Consider the following 23,930-nt stretch of genomic DNA (forward strand, 5'->3'; position numbering starts at 1 on the left):
GGACCCAAGGCCTCTGACTTTGAGTGAGTACTGACCTCTTCCTGTGTATGGGAAGGGTTTGGTTTTGTTCTGAATGCTAGAGTGGGACTACTTTGATGAAGTTCAGTTTGCTTCAGCTTGGGGTAAAAGCAAACAACCTCCCAAATATTCACAGAGAAAGGACCTTTTGGCTTATCCATGGCTGTGCTCCCTCTATTAGTAGAGATGACTGAGAGTTGACAGAGAAAAATTGAGTTTATCAGCTCCAGAAAAAAATAGATATGGGGGAATGGATGGGTAAAACTTGAACCCTAAGTTTTTCTATCTGTGGTTTGGTTTCTTGTATTTGAAATACTTATTTTTAATTCAATTCAAGAAGCATTTATTGAAATCCTATTATAAGCAAGGCAGTTTAGCAGCCCTTATGGTAAACTGAGGGAGGGGGAAATCTGGGAAAGCTTCACTGAGGAGTTGGCACCTCAACTAAGTCTTAAAAGGAGACTGAGATTGGGATAGCTCCAATGAGGAAGGTAATGCATTCCCAGGGATAAGAAGATTGTGAGATTATTTGGAGTCTGGAAATGGTGAATCCATTTGGGAAACGGCTATGTTCCAGTTTGGTTGGAACTTTGGTTGAGTTTTTGAAGGGAAGTAAAGTGAAATAAAGTTGAAAAGGCAGGGAGGAACCAGATCATGAAGAATCTTAATCACAAAACTAAGTAGTTTTCATTTTCTCCTAGAGGTAATGGAAAACACCAGAAGGTATTTGAGCATGGGAATGACCCTATCTTTGCCTTATGAATTATTTTGATAGAGTTGTGGAGGACAAATTAGAGACTGGAAGCAGGGAGACCAATTGAGAGACTATTGGAATAGTTCAAGTGAACATCACTCAGGGATTGAACTTGGACAGTATTAGTGCTGTTGAGACAGGGGAAAGACTCCAAGAGATAGGGGGTTGGAATTAATGAGATGTTGGCTCTTCTTATGAACTCACCATGTCTAAATTGTATTACACTTAGTCTGAATACATGTCTGAGCAAAGAGATTCAGACTCTGCACAAACAGATTGCCCATCTCCTCCTCCTTCCCTCCTTCCAGTACAGGCCTCTCCCTTTACTCTCCTTGGCAGTGGTTCCTGGTTGAGTCTCGGACCCAGAGTATACAAACCCAGGAAGAACTGAGCAACTCCCAAGAGGGAACAAACAGGTAGGAATTCCGGAGGCAAAGACAAGATGCAGGAATCTTCTTGGGGCCTCTCATTAATGACCCCAAAATGAATCCCCAGGCTTGGAGGTAAATAACAGCCGCCAAGAGTTTTCTGGTTTCACCTCCTTCTCCTGGAAGTCCTCCTTGGCCATTTCTCCTTAGTATCCTTCCTCTGCTGCTCTGGAGTTTCTCCTCTCTTCTGCCTCATAACAGATTCACTCAGGGTCAGACTTTCTGCTTTCCAGGCTGACAAGAAGCTGCTTCAATATTCTCACCCTACTAATGTGCTGATTCAATGCAATAAACTTTTTTTGAATGACTACCCTAAGAATGGAGCTGGACAGAGATGAAAAAATGGTACAGCAGGATGCTTCTGATCTATTGGGTGTGGGGGAGGAATGCAACATGGACACAAATGAGCCTTTCAGGTGAGAAGGGGATACTTCCCAGGAGAAGTCTAGATGGAGAAATATGAAGAGGGGGAATCACTTATCCTCTGAGCAGAGAAAATAGGAAAGACTTTGTGAAGGGGGTGGCATCTGAGTTAGGTCCTGAAGGAAAGAAGGGACTTTCATGGATGGGGAGGAGGTATGTGCATTTCAGACTTGGAAGGAAAGTATGAGTAAAAACACAATAAAGGAGGAAAATAGCTAGGAGTATAATACAGTTTGGAGAGGACAGAGAATTCATGTAAAGGAGTTGTGTGAGATGGAGCTGATCAGTGTCCTGGACCCTGTCTGTGGAGGGCCTGGAATGCCAGAACTGGACTGTGTCCTAGATTCACCATAAGCTTCTGAAAAGAAAAAGGTTGACCACATCACTCTGACTCTCATATTCTTGGTGGAACTGGTGGCTGCTATCATAGGATTTGTTTTTAGCCAAGAGATCTGTGTGTATGGATTAACAAAATTGTTTCCATGGTAGTATGAAGATGGTTTGGAACATAGATTTAAAGAGTAGTTATGTTGCTATTATGATAGGCCAGGTAGAGGAAAAGGTAAAAAACAAAGAACTCACTTCTATAGTATGTTAAGGTTTACAAAACTTTCCCACCTGATCTTGAGAAGCAGAGTGTGCTGTTATTATATCTCTGTTTTAGAGATGAGGACTCTCAGAACCATTATTAACTTGTTTTAGAAACGAGGAAATGCAAGTTTAGTGGGTAATGTGATTTGTCCAAGGTCACAAGATTAGAAATAATCAGAGTTGGCATCTGAACTGGGGTCTCTTGACTACATCTTCACCACCGCATGATCAATCTCTCCTAGCAGGCAAATGATGTCTCAGACATGACCAGAAGCAGTGAGCATACAATCAGGAGGAACAGAGAAGACTGGAGAAGGAGGTTGTGCCCATGGAGGGAAGGACTTTAAATCCAGGGCTGCATCAATGATTTCAGAAGCAGTAGCTTATCATGCAGTCTTTCTTGCTTTTCCTCTACTTTGCTTTTTCACCCACCTTGGCCAAAAGACTCAATTCTAGGCCTTGCTCTGCTGCTCATCAGAATGGACAAGTCAGTTCCCTGTGGGCCCCAGTTTCTCCTTTGTACGATGAGGGGGCAGATTAGTTGCCTTTGAGACCCTTCCTAGCTCTGACAGGCTATGTTCAAAGTCCCTCCCAGTGCTAACGTTCTCTGTTCTAAGTTCTCTTCCAGCACTGACATTCTGTGATTCTTATCTGCCTTCTTCTTATCTGTGTCCTATTTACTCATTTTTCAAGACTCAGCTGAGACCCCAGTTCTTCTGTGAAACCATTCCTGACTACCTCGATTTTTTTTCTTTTCTCTAGTCTACTGAAGTTATGTTTAGGCCTAAAGTTTAACTCTTCCTTGGGCTGGAACTGTTTCATGCATGTCCATTCTGAATCCTCAGCTAGATTATTAAGGGTGGAGAAGACATCTCTTACATTTCTAAGGTTTGCAAGCTCGGAATCATCTTTTAACTCTTTCCTTTCTCTCACTCTTCACATTCAGTTAGGTAGGAAGTCTTGGAAATTCTGTCTCCCTAACTTCTCCTGCAACCACCCCCTTCTTCCTGCACACCACAACTATTCTTGTTAGAGCCCTTATCCCCTCTTGCTTATATTATTTTAAGCCTCCTAATTGTTCTTGTCTCTCCACTCTGTCTTCCATTTAACCACCAAATGAATATTCCTCAAGTACAGATTTGACCATGTCACTCTAATCCTCATATTCTTGGTGGAATTGGTGACTGCTATTATAGGATTTGTTTTTAGGTAAGAGATGACAGCCTTAAGATGAATTATGAGGTAGAGTTTCTTGAAGTAATACAAAGATACAACCATTCACAGATTTGAGCCAGTGGATACCAGCCAGAGAACCTTGCAGTGTTTCAGTGGCAGAGTGCCACAGACTGGGAACCCCCTGCTTATTAACACAAGGAGAAAGGTGGCAACTGCAGGTTTCACAACTGATAGGAAGGGTTTAAAGAAGCAGAATCAAGAGGGTTGTTTTGTAAAGAGTAATGGGTGCTGTGGCAGGCATTTCCTTTAGGGTTCTTTGTTTCTAGCTGATGGGGTATTTCTGGCATCCTATCTCTCTTGGTCCTTCACAGGTAACCAGTAGGAGGTCATGTAAACTGGTGGTTGACAAATCTGTACCATACCTTTCTAACCAAATTTTAGGACATTTTTCTCAGCTCCCTTCCTTGGAAAAAAAAACATTTCATGGACTTCAGTGTGTAAATTCATGAAAAATTGTATGTATGGCCTGATCAATGAAGACCTGGCAGGGCTGTTGTCCCCATTGCTCAACTCTTCGTGGCTGGAGGAACATTCAAAGTCATGTTGGGCTACCACAGGGCAGGGGGTCTTGGTGTGTATTGTGGGGAGCAGCTGCCTATATTTGGGACAGGGCTGCCCTTTCTTTTAGTGTGAGCCTTTCCAAGAGGTAGAGCTTTGCATTCCAACCTCAGGATCCTTTGAATAGAGAGCCCCATTTCTCTGTGGTGCTGTGAGGTCTTCTGTTATTTGGGAAGGTGAGCCCTGTTCCCATCAAAGACCTCTTGTTTGACTCTGTGGTCTGAAGCAGGCAACTTTATGTGAGCAGAGCTCACAAAGGAAACTTCAGAAGCTTTAGTGGCTCACTTTTGCCTCTAGGATTAAAATACAGACTCCTCTGTTTAGCATTTAAAGACTTTCACAGGCAACTTGCGTCTTGACTTTTATGTTCCAAGCAAACTGAACTCTTTGTTCTTGCCCATATTCAACATGCCATCTCCCACCTCCATGCCTTTGCAGGTGTATTCCCCATGGTCAGACCATCCTCCACACAAGTGCTTATTCCCCAGAGGCTTCTCCAGATCCCACTGGCCAGTTCTTGCCCTTTCTCACCTTTTTTCCTTTCATTCTCTTTGTTTATCTATATTGTTTATACTTGCTTGTGCATGTATCACCCCCCCAACCCCCAGTAGTTTCTAAGCTCCTTGAGGGAACTGACTCTTTCATTTTGGGATTCTCAGCTCCTAGGACAGTTTCTGACCCAAAAAGCTAGGGACTACACCTGGAATTTCATTAGTCTCAGCAATTGTCAGATGAGAAAACTCTCTAAATGAATGCCAATGACTCTCAGCAATTTATCATCTTGGTTGCCTAGAAAACTGAACAACTAAGTGATTTCTCCAGTCACAAAGCCAGTATTTGTCAAGTGAGGACTTGAACCCAGATCTTCTTGATTCCAGAACTGGCTTTCTATTTATTAAACTCTACTACCTCTCACCTGGTGCATCAGAATTGCTTAATAAACTTGTTGACTGATGTTGAATATGAACTTTAACAAAAAAGGTAAGCTGAGGCAATTCTCCATGCAAGATAAGTTTATTAGGGTACCAAATCTATTAATAAAGGACAGGTCAGTGGCATGACCTCTGACCAGAGATCCAGAATTGAAGGTGCAACTCATTTTTATAAGTATACAACAAAAAAATTAAACAGAAATGGTACCATTGATGATACTATTGGCAACATCATAGGGTTGAGAGATCACAATTGGTTACATTAAAAAAAAGGAAACATGGTCCTCAGATGGGATGAAGAACACCTTTCTCCATCTCTAAGGAGTGCTGATGCGAATTAACAGGTCCTAGTGCATCCTGAGATCACTTTTAGATTGGACCCAGGAATGTAGACTCACTGCCCTGGGGGATTAGACAAGACCCCTTTTTAATTCCTGAAGATGGGACATAGTCAGTTAGTCCAGTTTCTCAAGGATATCACACTTTCAGGAAATGCTGAAATAATATTTGATGAGGGTATTGAAAACAGAATTTTTCTTAAACTGACAGTGATTGTGGAAAATTTTAGACTTTTAGTATCTAACTTCAGAGAGAGACTGATCCTTTGTAGTCATGAGCTTCTTCGCTCAGAGACAGAGAAGAGTCTAAGGTTTGTTTAGATTATAGAATATGCTTACAGAATAAAACCACTTACTGAGAAAAAAATCAAATATAAAATGCCCTGGCACCATCTGATTCTGATAATGAATTCTTGGCTCCTAAGTGGTGAAGTGGATAGAACATTGGGCCTAGGGTCAGGAAGACCTGAATTCAAATCCAGTCTTAGACATTTATTGACTGTGTGACCTTTGGCAAGTTACTTAAGCACTGTCTGCCTCATTTCCCTCAGCTGTAAGATAAAAATAATAATAGCACCCACCTCCCAGGGTTGTTGTAAAGATTAAATGAGATCGTTTTTTGTAAAGGTCTTTACAAACCTTTAAAGCATTATATAAGTTCTAGCTGTTTTATCATTATCACCAATCATCATCACTAACAATTACAGTATCTGGAATAAGCCTGGATAAATATATAATGGGTACTCATGTAGTGGAAAGTTATCACTTTAGAGGATACAGAGGGTTTCCCTCACCTTGCTCTGTGGCCCTTGTCTCAGCCGTTCTGGGCAAAACAACATTGCTCAAGTCTCAAAGTCTGACAGTGGTTGATAGGGGTGATCAACAGGAAACACAGAGAGGAAGCCAGTGGCAAGCTGTTCTCTACACCCCTTCTCTGTTCTTCTGCCCCAGCCACCAGTCTCAGCTGCCCGTGTTGTACTCCTAGGTTTGAGCAGGCCATCGAACGCCATGGGAGTCAGCCCTTCCCTGGGGCTTCCACCTGTAACTGGTCCCCACCTTGTAGGTTGTGGAGATGTGATGGAAGGCCAGACTCGCCAGGTATGCTGTGCTGCACTGATCCTACTTTTCGCCTTTCCTCTTATTTGCTGAGAAACTTCTATTTCTCTGTTTCCCCTAAGATTTCATGTAATAACAGTTTACTTCTAGTTTCCAAACAGGGAAATTGAGTTTATTCTGGTGACAGATCCCTGAGGATCACTAGATTCTGCCCCTTTCTCTTTAGAAACATCCTTAGAGTGGGTTAATGGTTGACTAACTACAGGAAAGACTTGGAAAGGCGTCTAGAGTTCAGGCACCAGGGACATCTTTCAGGCCCATTAACCTTTGGCGGGGAGGGGCTGTAACAGATGCACTAATGAGAGAGTTCTCTGATCTCATTTTTAGCTGGGACAAACAGATGGATCATGGGTCAGACCGCATAGTGCATCTGTCTAACTCTCAGAAGTCAGGTTGGCCTCTTCGAGGTCAATGCTGATGTACTCTGGCTCCCCACTTCTCCACAGGGGAAGAAATTTCTCCCCTTCTCCCAGAACAGTCTCCACCACCATCCTATCCTCTATCTTTTCCTCTCTCTCTGCTTCTATGTTTGTCTTCTTACTTTATTCTTCTCTTGCCCATTCTGATATCTCCCATAAAATGGACTCTCAATTTCTGCTAGCTCTGTTATTTCTCATATCTTATAAGATAAATTTGTTGCTTTCTTCTTGTGCCCAATCAGCAAAAGCCATCCTAGCAATCTGTTAATCCTACTTCCTGGAACACTGGGTTGCAGTCTCCAAATTGCAGGGATTTGGGCTGCTGTCCTGAACAGCCGTGCTCTTCTTATCTCCAACAGGGGAGCTTCTTCCGTCTCTTCTACCCCTGCCAAGAATCTGATGGGGAAGTTGAGCAGCCCCTATGGATCCCTCGATACGAATACTGCGTTGGCCTGGCTGACTTCCTGAACATCAATAAGCGCTGGGGGGGAATGCTATTTAATATTGCCGTGGGTAAGGACTAACCTACTTCTCCTTTGCCTTTCCTGCTACTGGAAAAGTCCCTAAACGGGCATGACACTTTTGAATTGAAAGGAACAGAGCTTGCAGACCAAGGGTGGAGTGGATTGTCCCAGTAAGCTTTGCTCAAAGAATGGGCTTGTACCATTGCTTTTTGCAGTAGCCTGACAAGGTAGCTCCCATAGGTGACAGGATCTATGCCTAGAAGCCCTACCCTCTAGAAATGCTAATAACCTGGGTATTTTCTCAATCCTATCCTCTCTCACCATACACAGCCTTACCTTTCTGGATTGATCCTCCTCTTGTACTATTCTTGCTCTTCCCAAGAGACTGATGAGATAGGAATGGTATGCCTGGAGGGGTCAGGGAGGACAATTGCTCCTACCCATGAAGCTGCTAACTCTGGAATAATAGGAATTCCATTTGCTGTGTTTCTCTCCTAGGATCCTGCCGCCTACCCATCAGTTGGAATGGCCGCTTTAAACTACAGGGCTCTGGATATCCCCTAATCATCTTCTCCCATGGCTTGGGAGCCTTCAGGTTAGATCCCTTCTCTGCTTCTCCCATCTCTTGCTCAGTGAAAGTTGTAGGTAGGAGGGTCATGCTGTCCAAGGGCAGCCACTAAGTGGAGAAATAGAGTTTCTCTCCATTTGTTATCCTTTCTGTATTGGCTCACATTCCTATCATAATTTTCAGTATACAAAGCATGTGGCTCATACCTTCGGAAGGCAGGAACTACAGTGCAAATCTCATTATTTCCATTTCATAGATGAAGAAATTGAAGTCCAGAAAAGTCATGGGGCTCACGATTGTTTGGCTGGCAAGTAGCAGAGATACAAAATCCTAACCCTCAACTGCCCATGCAGGGCCCCCAAGATAACTATTACATTGAGATTTCCCTTCTATTCAATTCTTTCTCCAGGATGCCTTTCCCTACCTCAGATACCTTCCCCTTTGATGTACCACCATTCACTGAGACATACAGGCGATTTACCTCTAAGAGTGTGAGATGGTGTATAGAAATCTAAGATATCTTTATCAGGTTATATAGTGCCCCTTGTTTTCATGGAGGGAAAATGGCCAACAATTGCCCTTTGCTTGAGAAGCCAGTCACAACTTCCTTTTTTATTTTTTATTTTTGTTATTTTTGCAAAGCAATGGAGTTAAGTGATTGTGCATGTTCCCACAGCTAGGTAATTATTAAGTGTCTGAGGTCATATTTGAACTCAGGTCTTCCTGACTCCAGGGCTGGTGCTCTATACAATGCACCACCTAGCTGCCCCAACCAATCATGACTTCTAATGAGATTCTTAAACTCTTCCAAACTTTGGTCTAGTCTCTCTCTGAACTTCTGAATTTTCTCTCTCCGGTTTTTGTTATTGTCAGATACCAATCTAGTATGCATATATGCTATTCCTTTACTCTTTTATCATTATGAGTATTTCTTCCTCTGATATAGGCCAAGCTCTGCTTCCCCTTTGTTGATAAGTTGTTATGAGTTGCTATGGTCAAAAATTTCAGCCTCCTGGGGATGAGTTGGGTTTCCAGATGGGAAATACACTGTTGATCTCCATGAAGACCCTCTTGGATGTTAGGCTCTTGTTAGGATCTACCAAGTTTTCACCCTGCTGGTGTAGATTTTTTTCTGGGGGGGTAGGTCTTGAAAGACCAAAGGGTCTTCTGTACCAAAGTAAGGCATTGGAAGAGGAGTTTGCTAAAGTGGCCATCTTCTTAAGGCGAAGGATCATGCCTTCTTCCTGATAGTCATTCAGTTCATTCAGTAAATATGTATTGGGGCGGGAGGTTAGTTTACAAGACACTGTCCACCATATTGAGAGAATTCAGACTTAAGTAAAATATGCTCTCCCTCAAGCTCGGATATGAGGAATTGAGAAATGTGCATAGGAAAGTATGGTTCTAGGTAGTATAGGACATACCGTTGTCTTATTACCGGCAATGGAAGTGCAGCAGGAAGCCAAGCCGGTATGGTTGGGAAAGGCTTCCTTCAGCAGGGAGCATCTGAACTGGCCCTTGACCAGATGGGAAGGTGGAATTAGAGCTCCAAGGTATTTCAGATAGGTATAATGCTTGAGGAACCAGGGTCCAGGGACTGGAAAGTGCCTGGTGTTTTCATAGGATGGTGATTAGCCAGGTTTGCCCAGAGCAGAAGACTTATGGGGGAAAATAGGGCCATGAAGCTGGCAGAGACAGGAAGGGACTGCAGAATCCTTTATCTGAATAATGAGTCACTCACACTTCACAGGCATTTTAAAAAACCACCAAGTGCTTTCTCACAGCAGCCCTGTGAGGTGAGTGGTGTATGTATCACTCCCATTTTACAGAAGGTGAAATTGGTGCTCAGGCTGACTCCCCAGAGTCCTTCAGTTTGAGCACGCCAGGACTCAACTCCAGATCTTCCAAACTCCTCATTTTACAGATGAAGAATCCAAGGGACAGATTGATGAGGCTCCAGATAAGAGGCAGAGGCAAGGATGAACCTAGACTCGGAACTGCTAGTCTGGTGTTCTAGTGGCTTCCTGAAAGGCCAGACTAAGAAGTGTACTCCAGGCCCCCAGTGTCTGCACTGTTAATTCTCTTGTCTTGAGGATTTCTGTCGGACTCTCCAACTTCTGCGGATATGATTAGAGATGCTCCCCCATGGATAACTGAATAGTAATACTCTGATGAGGAAAGGTAGTACACGGTATTGGGGCAGGTCCTTTTCCTTCTTTAGCTTCCTCTGCTGCCTTTACCTCAATAGCCAAGCAGTTATTGGAGTCCCTTGGGCTCTCCTTGTCAGCAGTGGTCTCCCTATTGCTGCCAAACCCTTCCCTGGCAATGAGAGAAGAAAAATCAGAGCCCAGGAGTGAAGTAAATCAGAACAAGCCTTAATTAAACACTAACCACCTGCCCCACACTGTGGGGCTCTAGAAATACAAATCTAAGCAAAAAGAAAGACATGTCCTGGCCTCGAGGAGCTTCCACTCTAACTAGGGGTGCTACCACATAAAACAGAAGGGCCTGAGGAAGGCACCTTTTTCAAGACATGGAGGGGGACCTTCCTCAAAAATGGAAGAGCTCCCCAGTGTAAAACTAAGGGTCAGCTGAAGCATAGGGAAGAGTCCAGAGAATGAGAGGGAAGCAAGAAAGGAGAGAAATTGTAGTTGGGGGGGAAATGTAAAAAAAAGGAAAGAAAGCTTCCTTTTCTGGGAAGTTGAGGTGAGGCCCAAGCCCCTATAGAGTGAGATAACCATTCTGGCTTCCCCTGAGGAGTTCACAGCCCAATGGGAGATCCAGGATATCCACTGGCCAGGGGATTCACAGGACCAGGCCCTCAGTCAGGTGCTGGGATTCTATAGTCAGCCAATTTAAAAACAATGTTGAAAGACCAAGAGAAGGAAGGATAAAGCCTGCGATAGTCTGGGCTTAGAGAACATCTTGGGTGAATTCCCTGTGGCCCCCTGAAGAAGGTGATCTTGAGCTGAGCATTAATGATAGAAAGGGAATAGGTAGTCCAGGCAGGAGGAGGAAGCCTGGAAGTGAAGCATCGTCCTCAGCATCAGCCTCTGGGGCTACTTCTGGTACAAGAGGTCTTCTGATCAACCTGTATAATCGTCCCTCCTGTATCCTCAGGACCGTGTACTCAGCCTTCTGCATGGAACTGGCTTCTCGTGGCTTCGTGGTGGCTGTGCCAGAGCACAGGTGAGGGATGAGCCCAAGTGGGCAAGGCCACAGCTCTGCCCCCTAGCTTTCTTCTCCAGTCAGGGGACCCAGGAAGTGGCATGGGAACAAGTCTGGTCACCGATCCAGAACTGCAGAGGGGGAGAGCGGGGCTGAAGAGCGCCTTCTGTCTTCCCCTCCCCTTCCTCCAGACGGCCCTCTGTCTTTCAAGGGACCAGTCTGCCTCGACCACCTACTTCTACAAGCATGGTGTGGGGGAGAACTGTCCCGGAGCTGGGTCACTGGAGGAGGAGTGGATCTCCTACCGGAGGCTGGAGGAAGGGGAAAAGGAATTCCGGATTCGGAACCCCCAGGTGAGTGTGTACAGGTGAAGGCCCCCCTCCCCCCTCCCCCGAGCCACTCAGAGGTTCTATTGCCAGGGGTCTGGGGGAGCCCCTCAGAATTGTGGGAGAGAGTCATCCTGCAGTACAGTCAAAGAAAGGACCTGGGCAGCCTTGCCTCGTCGTTGTGGTTTGCTATTCATCTACATTTCTTTTACCTCACAATAATCCCGGGATTATCATCCCTCTTTTACAAGAAGAGGAAACTGCAGCTCACAGGGGACATATCCTGACCCACAACCTGTGCGGAGGAAGTGTCTGAGTTAGGACGAACACCCAGGTCCCAGAGCCCCAAGAAGAGGGCTTCTTCCCAAAGCAGTCAGTCAGCTCCCCATAGGAGGTCCCAGCAAGAACCAAGCAGAAAACCATTAACACTTGACTGACCAGTGCACATTTTACCTTCCTCGTCACATTTGGCTCTGCTTTACAGCTAACTAGGTTTGCAATCTCTGAGCATGCTGGGGGAGGGGGTGGGGAGGGGGGAGAACCCTACCCAGGATGTAATTATCTCCTCTTAGGCGTAATTGAGAATTGGCTCAGATCAGAGGCTGGCAATCTTTAAGGGAAATGAGTCGGGACTCTTGGAGCAAATGTTTTTGAAGTCTCTGTAGATGGAATCTTTATAATGTACAGCATGCGTGGTTGGTTCTTGTCCTTTGTTATCAAAGAAGAACAAAACAACATCACTAGGTTTGAGGCAAGTTACAGTGCATCATGCAAACCGAGGTGAGCTTGGAGTGCTCAACCACAGGGTGGGCACAAATGGGCCCTGCGAATACCTGGGGGGGGAACAGTGTCCACATGTGCATGTGACACACTTAACCACATACATTCTGCATGTACACATGCCAGTCACATGTATGTATTTTCCAGCAAACGTAAGTGAATTATAATTAATTTATTGTATTAATAATTTATTATATTTTATATTATGAATATTAATTTATATAAGTAAAAATAATAACAAATAGTCCTCATTGAAGGTCCTCTGAGGACTTTTGTTAGGATGTCCATCTGGAGCCCATCTGGATGGGGCTCTGAGGGGTTTCCCAGCCTCTGACGTCCATGCCTCCCTCTCTAGTTCCATGACAGTCTCCCTCTCAGGTCACACCTTAATATAACTTCAGTAAGCCTCATCACAGAAGAGCAATGAAGTATCATGGCAACTGGGCCTCTTGAGTGTGAACAGCTCCTAGACAGCTCCCCCTCCTCTGGCGGGGCCCTTCAGACCCAGCAGTCTGGAAGGGGTCCAAGTAAAGGGGAAAGCGCACTGAACTTGGGCATTAGAGAGAATCCTGAAATGGGAGGCAGAGGCCTGGGTTCAAATCCCACTCTTATTGCTCACTTTGTATGGCCTTGGATAGGTCACATCACTCTGGGCCTCTGTCAGAGGACCTACTCTATCACATCTAAGACAGCCCTGTACAGATTCCCTCCAGGCCTCAGTCTGTGATCCTGTCATCCACCTGGATGCCAGCAGTAGGCTTGGAGGGGCAGGGAAGGCACCAAGCCCCGGCAGACAGTTATGTAGTGCTTGTGTGCCAGGCAGGTCTCATTTGATGCTTACAACAATCCTGGAAGTGAGGCACTCTTATTATCCTTTACAGATGAGGAAACTGAAGCAAGACGGGAAGCCCTCAAATTGGAATTCAGGTCTTTCTGGCTCCAGGCCCAGGCTCTGCACTGTAGCACCACCTGGAGGGTGAACACAGTATAAACTCTGCCTCTGGCCCTACCCATCTATTGCCACCCACCCTGGAGCCTTCACTCCTCTAGGTGCTCCATGTCCCATCTTCATCTCCTGCTTTCCCCTTCAGGTCCTCTAGCAGACTCTGCTCTTCTCCATCCTCCTTTCTCAGTCAGGCCTCTCACAACTCATGCTCCATCCTTTGGCATCCTTCCCTTCCTCTAAGGCCAAGCTCAAGCCTCCTCCCCTTAAGTGAAAGGTCTCCCTCTGGCCACAGGTAGCCCCAATGGCTTTGGCTTGTGTCCTTGCCTCCCTCTGGTTCATCTTGTGCTCATGGGGCCCTTCAGGTTGAAGCCAGCCCCTCCTGCTAGGTTAGAAGCCCCCTGGGCTGTGGACAGGCCTAAATCTTTTTGTCACCCAAGGACCAAGCCTGGCTCACGGCCATCCTTCATAAATGTTTGTTGGATTGAATGAGCACAATGAATAAGCCAAATTATTAGATTAGTTGTTTGTCACCTCTAGAAGGTAGCAGAGAAAAGGCAGGAAGAGCCTATCCTAGGGGAATTCAATCTGAGTCAAAAAAAAAAATCAAGGGCGGGATGGGGAAGCCCAGTGGCAACAAGCTCAGGAGTCAGGGAGGTAAGTCCACTCACTCAGTCAACAAGAGTAGCTCATACCCACTGTGCTAGGGGCCGGGGATACAGAGATACTTTTTATAGGAGGAGGCAGTGAATATATAAATATGTGCAAAATGAACAAAAATAGCTATTCAGGCTCCTGGAGGGAATCTCCTGTGGTTTGGGTGGAAGTGGGCACGTTGTGTAAGTCCTGGACCCCACAAACCACAGGTTCATTGTTAGTACAGAAGGCCCTTCCTCTAACCTCAACGAGAGCCACTCACAAGAGCTTCTCTGGCTCTCCTCACCTGTGGAACTCCTGCTCCTTGCTCTGGCGGGCCCTCAGTTCCCTCAGGCCTCTGTCTGAGGCTGCTCTGCCCCGCAGCCTCCTCCAGGTGCAGGTAGGATGAGAATGAGCCATCCGTGCTCCTCTGAGCCTGCCAAGTCTCTTTGCTCAGACATGTATGCAGATTCAACATGTTGCCAGTTAGAATACAGCAAACTTGTGGTAGGAACACAAGATGCCATTCCACCTCTGCCACATTCGCACACTGAACCCTTTTGCTTTCCTCCCCACTAGGCCCCAAAGTAAGGCCTCACCAAGAGTCCTCTTGCCTGTGGTTGCAGAAGCCCCCCACTGGTTCCCTGCTCCCATTCCTTCCCATCTTCAGTCCACCCTCCGTACAGACAGGTGACAGATCAACCAGACAATGCATGGGCCTGTCCCTCCTTTTCTTCAGGACCCTCAAAAGGCAGTTCATGACCCCTGGATGATAACACACACCCAGGCTGACTTCTTCTGTCTCTTTTCCTCTATTTTCTTCCTTTGTAACTCCCCCCCCCTTGCCTGGCATTTGAGTCTCATCACATTTTGGCTCCCCTCCTTGGCTTCATGAACTTTGTCACAACCTAAAAGGAGGAATAGGGGTCCTTAAGTTTCTGGCTCTGGGCTGGTACTTCATGCACACAGTGCTTTCCCATCCTGCCTCCCAAAATCCTTGACCTCCTTCAGAGGCCAACCTCAGTTGCCTGGGAAGATTTTCAGCTCTGTGAAATAGTCTTTGTTTCCCCCACTTAATGTTGTCTCTCTCCCTCAGTTTACCTTTTACTTTGCTTATTATTTTAAATTTTATTTAAGACAATGGGGTTTAGTGGCTTGCCCAAGACCACACAGCTAGGCAATTATTAAGTGTCTGAGATTGGATTTGAACTTAGGTCCTTCTGACTCCAGGGCTAGTGCTCTATCCACTGAGCCACTTACCTGCCCCTACTTTGCTTATCCCCCAGTCAGATGTAAACTCCCTGAAGGCAGAGACATAAGAGGTAGTCCAGCTTGGTGCAGAGGCATCAAATGGCAATATGGACAGGACTTGAGAAGGCAAAATAGTATGAGATATTGCTGACAATACTAATCATAATAGCCTTACATTAAAATTGGCAAAATACCTTAAATTCATTATGTCATTGAGCTAGGTCGGACAATGATGATTATTTACATTTTTCAGATAAAATAACTGAGGCCTGGAATGGTGCTAGACCCTGGTGGATAGAGCACTTGCCTTGGATTCAGGAGTTTGAATCCATCCTCAGACACTTGACACTTGCTAGCTGTGTGACCTTGGGCAAGTCACTTAACCCTTAACAGCCCCCTCACTCAAATCCAATTCACTTGCTTGTCATGGCATCACCTCTTCTTCTTTGAGAATGAAGGACAAACATTATTAGGCAGCTAGCACTTTTAAAAAAATAATATATTTTCCCCAATTATGTGTAAAAACATATTTTTGACATTTCCCAAAATTTTGAGTTCCAAATTCTCTCCTTTCCTCTCTTCATTCTCTCTTCCCAGAGAAGGCAAGCAATTTGATATGGTCCAGATGAAAGGAGATAAGGTCTAAAAACAAGTGTATGAGTGGAGAGAAGGAAAGGATACAAGAAATATTAGCAGAAGGGAAGCTCCTTGAAGGGAGGACTGGTTTCTGTTTTGATCTTTTAGCTCTGGTGACCAGTACTGCATTCGTACATAGTCATTGCTTTGATCATCCTAAATTATATAGCATCCATAATTCAGAACCTTGGTCTGGCTAACCATATGAAACCCAGTCTCCTCCAACTGGATTTCAGGCTCTTTGTGGGCCCTGGGGCACCTCCCCTCCACATGGATATGTCTTTGGGTAATACTAATCTTTAGTATGTCCAGAGCTCTGAAAGGTTTAGGAAGCACTTTCCAAGCAGCCCTTTAAGATAGAAAAGTATAGCTGTTGCTCTCAGCGTCCTACATGGTGGGAGAAGTAAAATGACTTGGATGGATCCCAGAGGGCAGATCCAGAGCCCTGCACTGCTCTAAACCACTCTGGCTTCTTGGACTCTGTGTCCAGGGTCTGGGGAGTCTTGGCCTTCAGGACCCTGGGAATCAAACCAATTACTTCAGTATGGGGAGGACTGTCCCAAGATGGGTCTCCCTAGGAAAACTGTCTGTCACAGGTGCATCAGCGTGCTAATGAGTGTGTCCGGGTCTTGAAGATCCTGCAGGACATTACCATGGGCCGGAATGTCTCCAATATCCTACCTGGTGGCTTGGATCTAAGGACTCTGAAGGTACTGTGGCTTTCAGTTTACACGGGCTAGTTCCTAACCCAGAGAGGATGTTTAGTCTAAGATCCTTCATGCCTCCTCCCCTTAAAGATAGTGGCCTGGTTCCTCCAAGGAAGCATTTCTTGTTAAGACAAGAAGAGTTTATTAAGTATCTACCATCAATGGGGTGCTCGAGTTCTAGAATCTCCACTGGAAGGATCTGGTACAACCAGGACTGGAACAGGCATTTTTTTTTTTGAGTATCTCCCAGCAAATGGCCATCCAGGCCTCCCTTGAGGACCTCCAGTAACTGGAAGTTCACTGCCTCCTGAAGCAGGCCGATCCCTTTGAAGAGTACTAATTAGAATTGGATTCAAAACTCAATTCCTCAGTAAGTCAACATTTATAAAACAGCCAAACACAGAACGATGTGCTCAGAGCCAGAACAGGGACAGAGTTTAAATATGTTATTGTCCCTGTTTTCAGGGGACTCCCAGTGCATTAGAAAGATAAGACCCAAATACATAAAACCACAGTGCACAATGTTAACATTAAGCGTAATGGAGATACAGACAAACAATCATAGGACATTGAAGGGGAGTGGTGATGTCCAGAGACCCCCCCCCCCAGAGTTGAAGATGCTTTCCTGTTTGCTAGACAGGTAGAAGAAGAGAAGCTGTGTGTGTGAGTATATTGTGTATGTGTCTGTGTGAGTGTGAGTGTGTCTGTATATGTGTGTGTGTGTGAGTGTGTGCAGGTGTGTGTATGTGTGTGGTGTGGGGGGTGTGAGTGTGTGTGGTGTGTGTAAGAGTGTTGTGAGAGTGTATGTGGGGGGTGTATGTGTATGGGGTGTGTGTGTGTGTGTGTGTGTGTGTGTGTGTGTGTGTGTGTGCACAGATGGACACTATATGTGAGGTGGACTTTGAGGATATACATGAATTCAGTAGGTGACATGAGGGAAAGTAAATACCAGAAGCAAAGGTGGGCAAGGGGGATAAGGGAATTAGCATTTATGGGGCACCTACTGTGTGCCAGACACTATGCTGAGCATTTTCTAGATACCATGTCATTTCCAGGCTGTGTTCATTGGGCAGAGTGACAACCTGGTTTGGCTGGACTGTGGGGTATCTGAGAGGGATTAATGTTAGGTAAGGTCAGAAAGGTGGAGGGATACTAGATTGTGGAAGCCTGGAACACTAGACAAAATAATTTAAAGCAAAATCCAAGGGAAACAGAGAGCCTCTGAAGATTGCTGAGTGATCTGACTAGATCTTCCTAAGACCATGAAGGATGGATGGAGAAAGCAGAGAAAGACCTTTAGGATGCTGTTGCATTCATGAGAGTAGATGGTCACGAGGGAGGGCCTGTACTGTGGTGGTAGCAAAAGACAGATAATAGGGAGGAGGTCAGAGATGTCATGGAAGTAGAACTGGCAACTGGCTGGATATGAGAAATGAGGGAGGGGGCAGCTAGGTGGCACAGTGGATAGAGCACCAGCCCTGGAGTCAGAAGTATCTAAGTTCAAATCTAGCTTCAGATACTTCATAATAACCTAGCTGGGTGAACTTGGGCAAGCCACATAACCCCATTGCCTTACCCAAAAAAAGAAGAAAAAAAAGGTAAATGGATTAAACAAACTAATGGGGGAAAAGACAGTAGCAATGGATGAAAAAATAGAACCCTACAGAAAACAAAGATATTCATGTAACAAGAATGAAAGGAGAAATGAGGGAGAGAGAAGAGGCAGCTATAACAAAGAATTTGAACATGGAAGACTGGATGAATGACAAAAGAATATAATAAGCTTTGTTTTAGACATGTTGGAATTTGAGATGCAGGTAGAACATCCAAATAAAGATATTCTGTTGAGTTCAGGGGAAAATTCAACCTTAGACCTAAAGGTTCTAGAGTTATTTTCATAGAAGTGGTGGTTGAAGTTGTGGGAGTGTATATTAAGGAAGAAAATAAGAGAGAGAAGGGAAGGATGAAATGTGCAGAACTCTGAGATGCAGCCACCAGGAAGGAGAAGAGGAAACAGGAGGAACGATTAGAGAGTTTGAAGGACAACCAGGGGAGTGTGACCTTTCTTTGACCAAAGGAGTGGGAGGAAGACTGGAAAAAAATTGCCATTGGATTTGATGATTAATATTTGATGATTAATCAATTAATGATTATTAATAATTAATTACTTTTGAGTAGTAGTATAGACCGGGTTTCAAGGAGTTGAGGAGAAAATGGGTGGTGAAGGAGTTGAGGTATTGGGTAAATAACCTTTTCAAGAAAAGACTTTGAAGGGAAGGAGAAGGATGGGAGAGTAGACAGATGAGGTCAAGAAGGCAGTTTTTAAGGTTGGAGAAACTTGAGGATGTGTGTCCATAGATGGGAAGGAGCTAGCTAGGTAGTAATAAAGGGAATTACTGATGATGCAGAGTCTTAAAGGGGACAGACAAGAATGAGCTCAATGGCAGAGCAAGAGGGTTTTTCGTTTTAATCAACTAGAGAGATACCTTTTTTGTTAACTCTGGGAAGGAGTTGAGTGGGCTGCTGCTAAGGATAAGTTTTGAAGAATAGGAGGAGGGAAGTTAAGAGTATTGTTTGTTTCCAATTTCTCTTTGTGAATTAGGAGTCCTAATCATGTATCATGAGGCCATAAGTGTGAGATTTAATGAGAAGTTTTGGAGGTTTGGAGTGAAGTCTGTGCCAAGAATGGAATAGGGAGTTAATAAAAGTAGAATTTTTAATGAATTCTTTATATTGAGACAAACTCTTCCTCTCTGTAACTTTCTCCTGTTATTCCTAGTCTTCTCCACCTAGCAGGACCAGTGTGATCTCTCTGCCATATGACTGCCCTTCAAATATATGAAGCTAGAGATAATATCTCAGTGTAAAGGGAAAGTTCCTAATAATTAGAATTGCCTAAAAGAGGAATAAACAGGTTTAGGAAGTGGTGATTTAGTTCTCCATCACTGGCAATCTTCCTGCAGAGGCTGAAAGACAGCTGACTGAGGTGTTGTGTGGGGGTTTCTGATTCAGGTGACTTCTGAAGTCCCTCTGTATGCTGGGTCTGATACTTTGGTTTCAAGTGTTCTTTGCTTTAAGCTAAAAATCCACAGGTCCTTCAACCAATCCTAGTATAGTCAAAATTGGTTGGTCAGACTGGCAAATCGATTATTGTAGGCATTGAACACGGAATACATATTAAAGGGACTAAAGTTTTCATAGAGAAACTCCCCAGGCTTTTAAAAAGAGTGCTATGACACATTCGTGGACATGTTGTCCAAATTAGCCAAAGAATTTCTCAGGTAGTTAAGTGAGTAGGGCTTAGAGGATGGATTGGGCCACCAGCTTGACTTCTTCGTGGGTCAAGTGGACTGAGAAACAGCCCAGTCCATCCTCAACTTTATTCATATGCCGGTCCTTACCATCATCATCCCTGGACTGGGTAGGAACCCAGAGAATAAAGAATTTCCTAGTCCTCTAGGTAATCCAATAAAGAACTCTTACTTTCTGCCCTAGAGGAGCCCTAATCTGATGGAGATGCTCTGAGCCTCCAAGGAGTTCCTAAATCTGCTGCTTTGGGAATGAATTAGGGATGTCCACCACAAGCAGAGGTTTGATAATGTCACTCCTCAGTAACATACTCAAAGTGACTGTTCAGACACAGGTGGCAGTGGATCCTAGTTGAAGTACCCTCCCCCCTCCTATGCCCACGGCCAGGGATGCCTTCTCTCCTATTCTCCCTCCCCAATACCTGGAGAAGAAGGAGCACAATGGCTGCCATTTAGCCAAGGCCTTTCCTCCTTTTCTCAGGGTGGCATCGACCTAAGTAGGGTGGCGGTGATGGGACATTCGTTTGGAGGAGCAACAGCCATTCTAACCCTGACTAAGGATACCCATTTTCGGTGAGTTTATCATTGATACTGTAGTCTTGGCATGACTGGAACTAGAGCTTGGAAAGGCCCATAGTAGAAATGATGAAACTGAATTTGGTAGATTCTTGAAAGTTTTGGACCATTCCCTTCTTTTAGGCCCCCTTTTTATCCCTTCCCTTTGAGGCTGATGTTTTCCTTGGCCAGCTTTCCTTAGTTCTTGGTGGCTCATCTCCTTAGGGATGCCACTTGGAGACTCAGTCTCCAAGCTATAGTGAGCATCCTTTGTGTGGCAGATCCAGAGGAAAGGTCCCTCTAGACCTTGTCTTCAAGGAGCCTATATTCTGATAAGAAAGCTTGGAGAAATGGGGTGGTACAACTGCCTCTATTTCCTTTTCTAGAAAATGATTCCCTGATGCCAGTCTGTAAGAAAGTACTACAACTACTACCTTGTGACCCTAGGTTCTAGACAGCTAGTCACCATTTCCAGATGTGTACTTTCATTCTAGATGTGCAATAGCTTTGGATGCGTGGATGTTTCCCCTAGAACACAACTTCTACCCCAAGGCTGGAGGCCCTGTCTTCTTCATCAACACTGAGAAATTCCAGACATCTGAGAGCATCAACCGAATGAAAAAGATATGTGCCCGTCACAACCAGACCAAGATCATAACCATTCTGTGAGTAATCATCATAATCATAACCATTTTCCAGCCAATTCTCTGGGTCCTTCCACTCTTGGGAGCCTCCTAGAACACTCAGATTTGTATAAAATTCTGTACCTGTCCTTGAATGGAAGGATGGAGAGCATTGGACTAGGAACTGGGTTTCAAGTCCGCCTATACTGAGCTCACCTCTCTGGGCCATAGTTAGAAATATTCACAATAACAAAAATTAAAAGTCTCATTTACCACTGAAGAACATAGAATGTGAGAACTAGAAGACATTATTTTAGATTAGATGATCTCTAAGTTTACTTTTGGAAGCAAGGTGATTCAGTAGATAAAGCAGTGAGCCTGGAGTCAGAAACTCCATATCCAAAGACTCATATCCTGAGTTCAAATGTGACCTCAGACACTGACGAGCTCTGTTTACCTCAGTTTCCTCATCTGTGAAATGAACTAGAGAAGGAAATGGCAAACTACTCCAGTATCTCTGCCAAGAAAACCTCAAATGGGGACACAAAGGGTCAGACATGATTAAAAAACCCTGAACTGAACAAGATTCCCCTCAGCTCTGATATTCTGTTTTATGTTCTATCTTCTAAAGTTCCTTTCAATTTAAAATTCTGACTTTTAACTGCAATGTAGTATCAGGGCATCTCCCAGGACACAAGAACTTGGCTATAATTTTTCCATGGCTATCACACAAAGTTTCTATGGCTCATGCCCCTATCCAAAAAAAACTGGGAACATCAAGTATCTGACTGATTCCTCTTGCATGATTCCTCTGGGTTGGGCCACTGCTCAAAGAAACTGTAAAAATATCAGTCTCTGGATCATTTGGCTCAGCTCCTCCACAAGTGCTCAAGCAGATGTTAAAAGAACAGGATGACCACATGCTTGAGCCCTTCTTCCATAAAGAACATTCTGCTTGGGGCAGCTAGGTAGTTCAGTGGATAGAGCACTGGCCCTGGAGTCAGAAGGACCTGAGTTCAAATATGGCCTCAGACACTTAATAAGTACCTAGCTGTGTGACTGGGCAAGTCACTTAACCCCACTGCCTTGAGAAAACTTAAAAAAAAAAAAAGAATATTCTGCTTGCCCTTTGGGAAAGCATCAAGCAGCTTTCCACTCTAGTGGCTGCCACCTTCCCTGGTGACCTCTCCATTACATGTGATTTTCAGTACTAACAAGGACAAGGTTGGAGGGCTAACTCTTCTTCATGACTATCTTGCCATTCCCCAAGTGGTTCTCCAACACATCAGTCTTTCCACTCTCAGCCGACAAAAGGTCTATGACTTTGCTTCTCTGAGACTTACAATTTCACCATCCATATATAATACCAGCTCCGTGGTTCACTTCAGGAGCCTAGGTCCTTTGTCCTCCCTTCAGGTCCCCTAGGCCACTTGATGTCTCTGTCTCTTCCTTATGATTTATAATCTTCTTCTCTCTCCTTGGAAGTAGCTCTAATTCTCTTTTACAGAGAGGTGAGGGCCTCCGGAATACCCATTCTCCATGTAGTTTGTTTGTTTTTTTTGCAAGGCAATGGGGTTAAGTGGCTTGCCCAAGGCCACATAGCTAGGTAATTAAGTATCTGAGGCTGGATTTGAACTCAGGTACTCCTGACTCCAGGGCCTGTGCTCTGGTGGTGCTCTGCACTCCACCACCTAGCTGCTCCCTGGATACCCATTCTCAAAGATTCACTCTGCTCAACATTTTGTGATTCTCTGAACCCCACTCAGTGGTAACTTCTGTGTGTCCTCATCCTCAGTCAGTCTTGTGGCATGATTAGCTTGCTACTTTCTGAGCATAGCCCAGTGAAGTTTGTGAGGTGGGGTGCTAGGCAGGGAGGGGGATTTTTCTGGTGAGAATCCATAGATGATTCCTTTTTATTCCCAGCTGTGTCTTCTGAGAAGAGTATAGAAGGCATATTGTACTCCTTCCTTAACTCATCCTAACCTAGACTCAGTTGTTTTCCAATCAGGCCTGACTCCCCATTGGGAGTCTTCTTGGCAGATATACCGGAATGGTTTGCCATTTCCTTCTCCAGCTCATTTTACAAATGAGGAAACTGAGGTAGACAGGGATAATTGATTTTCCCAGGGTCATATAGCTAGTAAATGTCTGAAGCTCGATTTGAACTCAGGGAGCTCTGTGCCTTGCACCCCCTAGTAAGCCCACATCTAGATACTGCTCACTAATGAATAAGAAAAGACCACTTGGAGCCAATTCCACAGCACCAAAGCAACTTGAAAAATAAAACACCACAGGCATTAAGTACCTTAAGTATTATGTGCTAGACTGTGCTCATGCCCTCATGGAGCTTACGGTCTACTAGATGGTGTACACAGAGAAGTACAGTACAAGGTATAACAATGGGGATTCGGGAAGATCTTATTTTTTTAAAGGAAGATTTTATTTATTTTGAGTTTTACAATTTTTCCTCTATTCTTGCTTCCCCCCCCCCCGGAGGCATTCTTTTAGTCTTTACATTGTTTCCATGGTATACACTGATCTCAGTTGAATGTGATGAGAGAGAAATCATATCCTTAAGGAAGAAACATAAAGTATAAGAGATAGCAAAATTACATAGTAAGATAAAGTTTTGTTTTTCTAAATTGAAGGTAATAGTCTTTGGTCTTTGTTCAAACTCCACAATTCTTTCTTTGGATACAGATGGTATTCTCCCATCGTAGATAGCCCAAAATCATAAAAGAAAGATTTTTCAGAGAGAGAGATAAGACAGACAGACCGAGAGGGACAGAACGAGATAGAGAGAAAGAGAAACAGAGAGGGAGAGAGAAACAAAGAATAGAGGGACAGAGAGAGAGAGAGAGAGAGAAGACAGAGACAGAGAGAGAAGACAGAGTGACAGAAAAACAGAGAGAAAAAGAGAGAGAGAGAGAGAGAGAGAGAGAGAGAGAGAAGACAGAGAAGGGGAGGAGAGGACTGGAGCAGGTCTGAGGGTCAGCCTGTGCATGTCCACAGAGGAGAAAGACAGACTGATTGAACAGTGTTGGACTTTGACTCACTGCCCTTTACTGGGCATCACTTTCTTCATTTGTTAAATAAGGTCCCTACTTCCTGCTTACCTTGTGATGTGCCTGTGCAGAAAAGTGGTGATGATG

The 23,930-nt window shown here is 44.6% G+C and overlaps 1 protein-coding gene across 5 annotated transcripts in view; it reads left to right on the forward strand.

Annotated features, from left to right (window-relative positions):
• The window catches only part of PAFAH2 (platelet activating factor acetylhydrolase 2), a 34,597-nt gene that overhangs the window by 5,615 nt on the left and 5,052 nt on the right, over positions 1–23,930 (forward strand). For 3 of the 5 annotated variants that reach the window (XM_074218053.1, XM_074218054.1, XM_074218052.1), the window contains exons 2-9: positions 6,230–6,376; positions 7,173–7,326; positions 7,776–7,872; positions 10,966–11,034; positions 11,225–11,366; positions 16,182–16,295; positions 20,082–20,173; positions 20,650–20,820. In XM_074218053.1, coding sequence (XP_074074154.1) covers positions 6,287–6,376; positions 7,173–7,326; positions 7,776–7,872; positions 10,966–11,034; positions 11,225–11,366; positions 16,182–16,295; positions 20,082–20,173; positions 20,650–20,820 — 929 coding nt within the window. In that variant the 5' untranslated portion in view covers positions 6,230–6,286. Of the gene's footprint in view, positions 1–1,111; positions 1,189–6,229; positions 6,377–7,172; positions 7,327–7,775; positions 7,873–10,965; positions 11,035–11,224; positions 11,367–16,181; positions 16,296–20,081; positions 20,174–20,649; positions 20,821–23,930 lie in introns of those variants that run through there. The other 2 variants (XM_074218051.1, XM_074218055.1) reach the window with 2 other exon arrangements.

The sequence above is a fragment of the Macrotis lagotis genome, chromosome 1, assembly GCF_037893015.1.
Source record: "Macrotis lagotis isolate mMagLag1 chromosome 1, bilby.v1.9.chrom.fasta, whole genome shotgun sequence".
NCBI classification, from domain to species: Eukaryota; Metazoa; Chordata; class Mammalia; order Peramelemorphia; family Peramelidae; genus Macrotis; species Macrotis lagotis.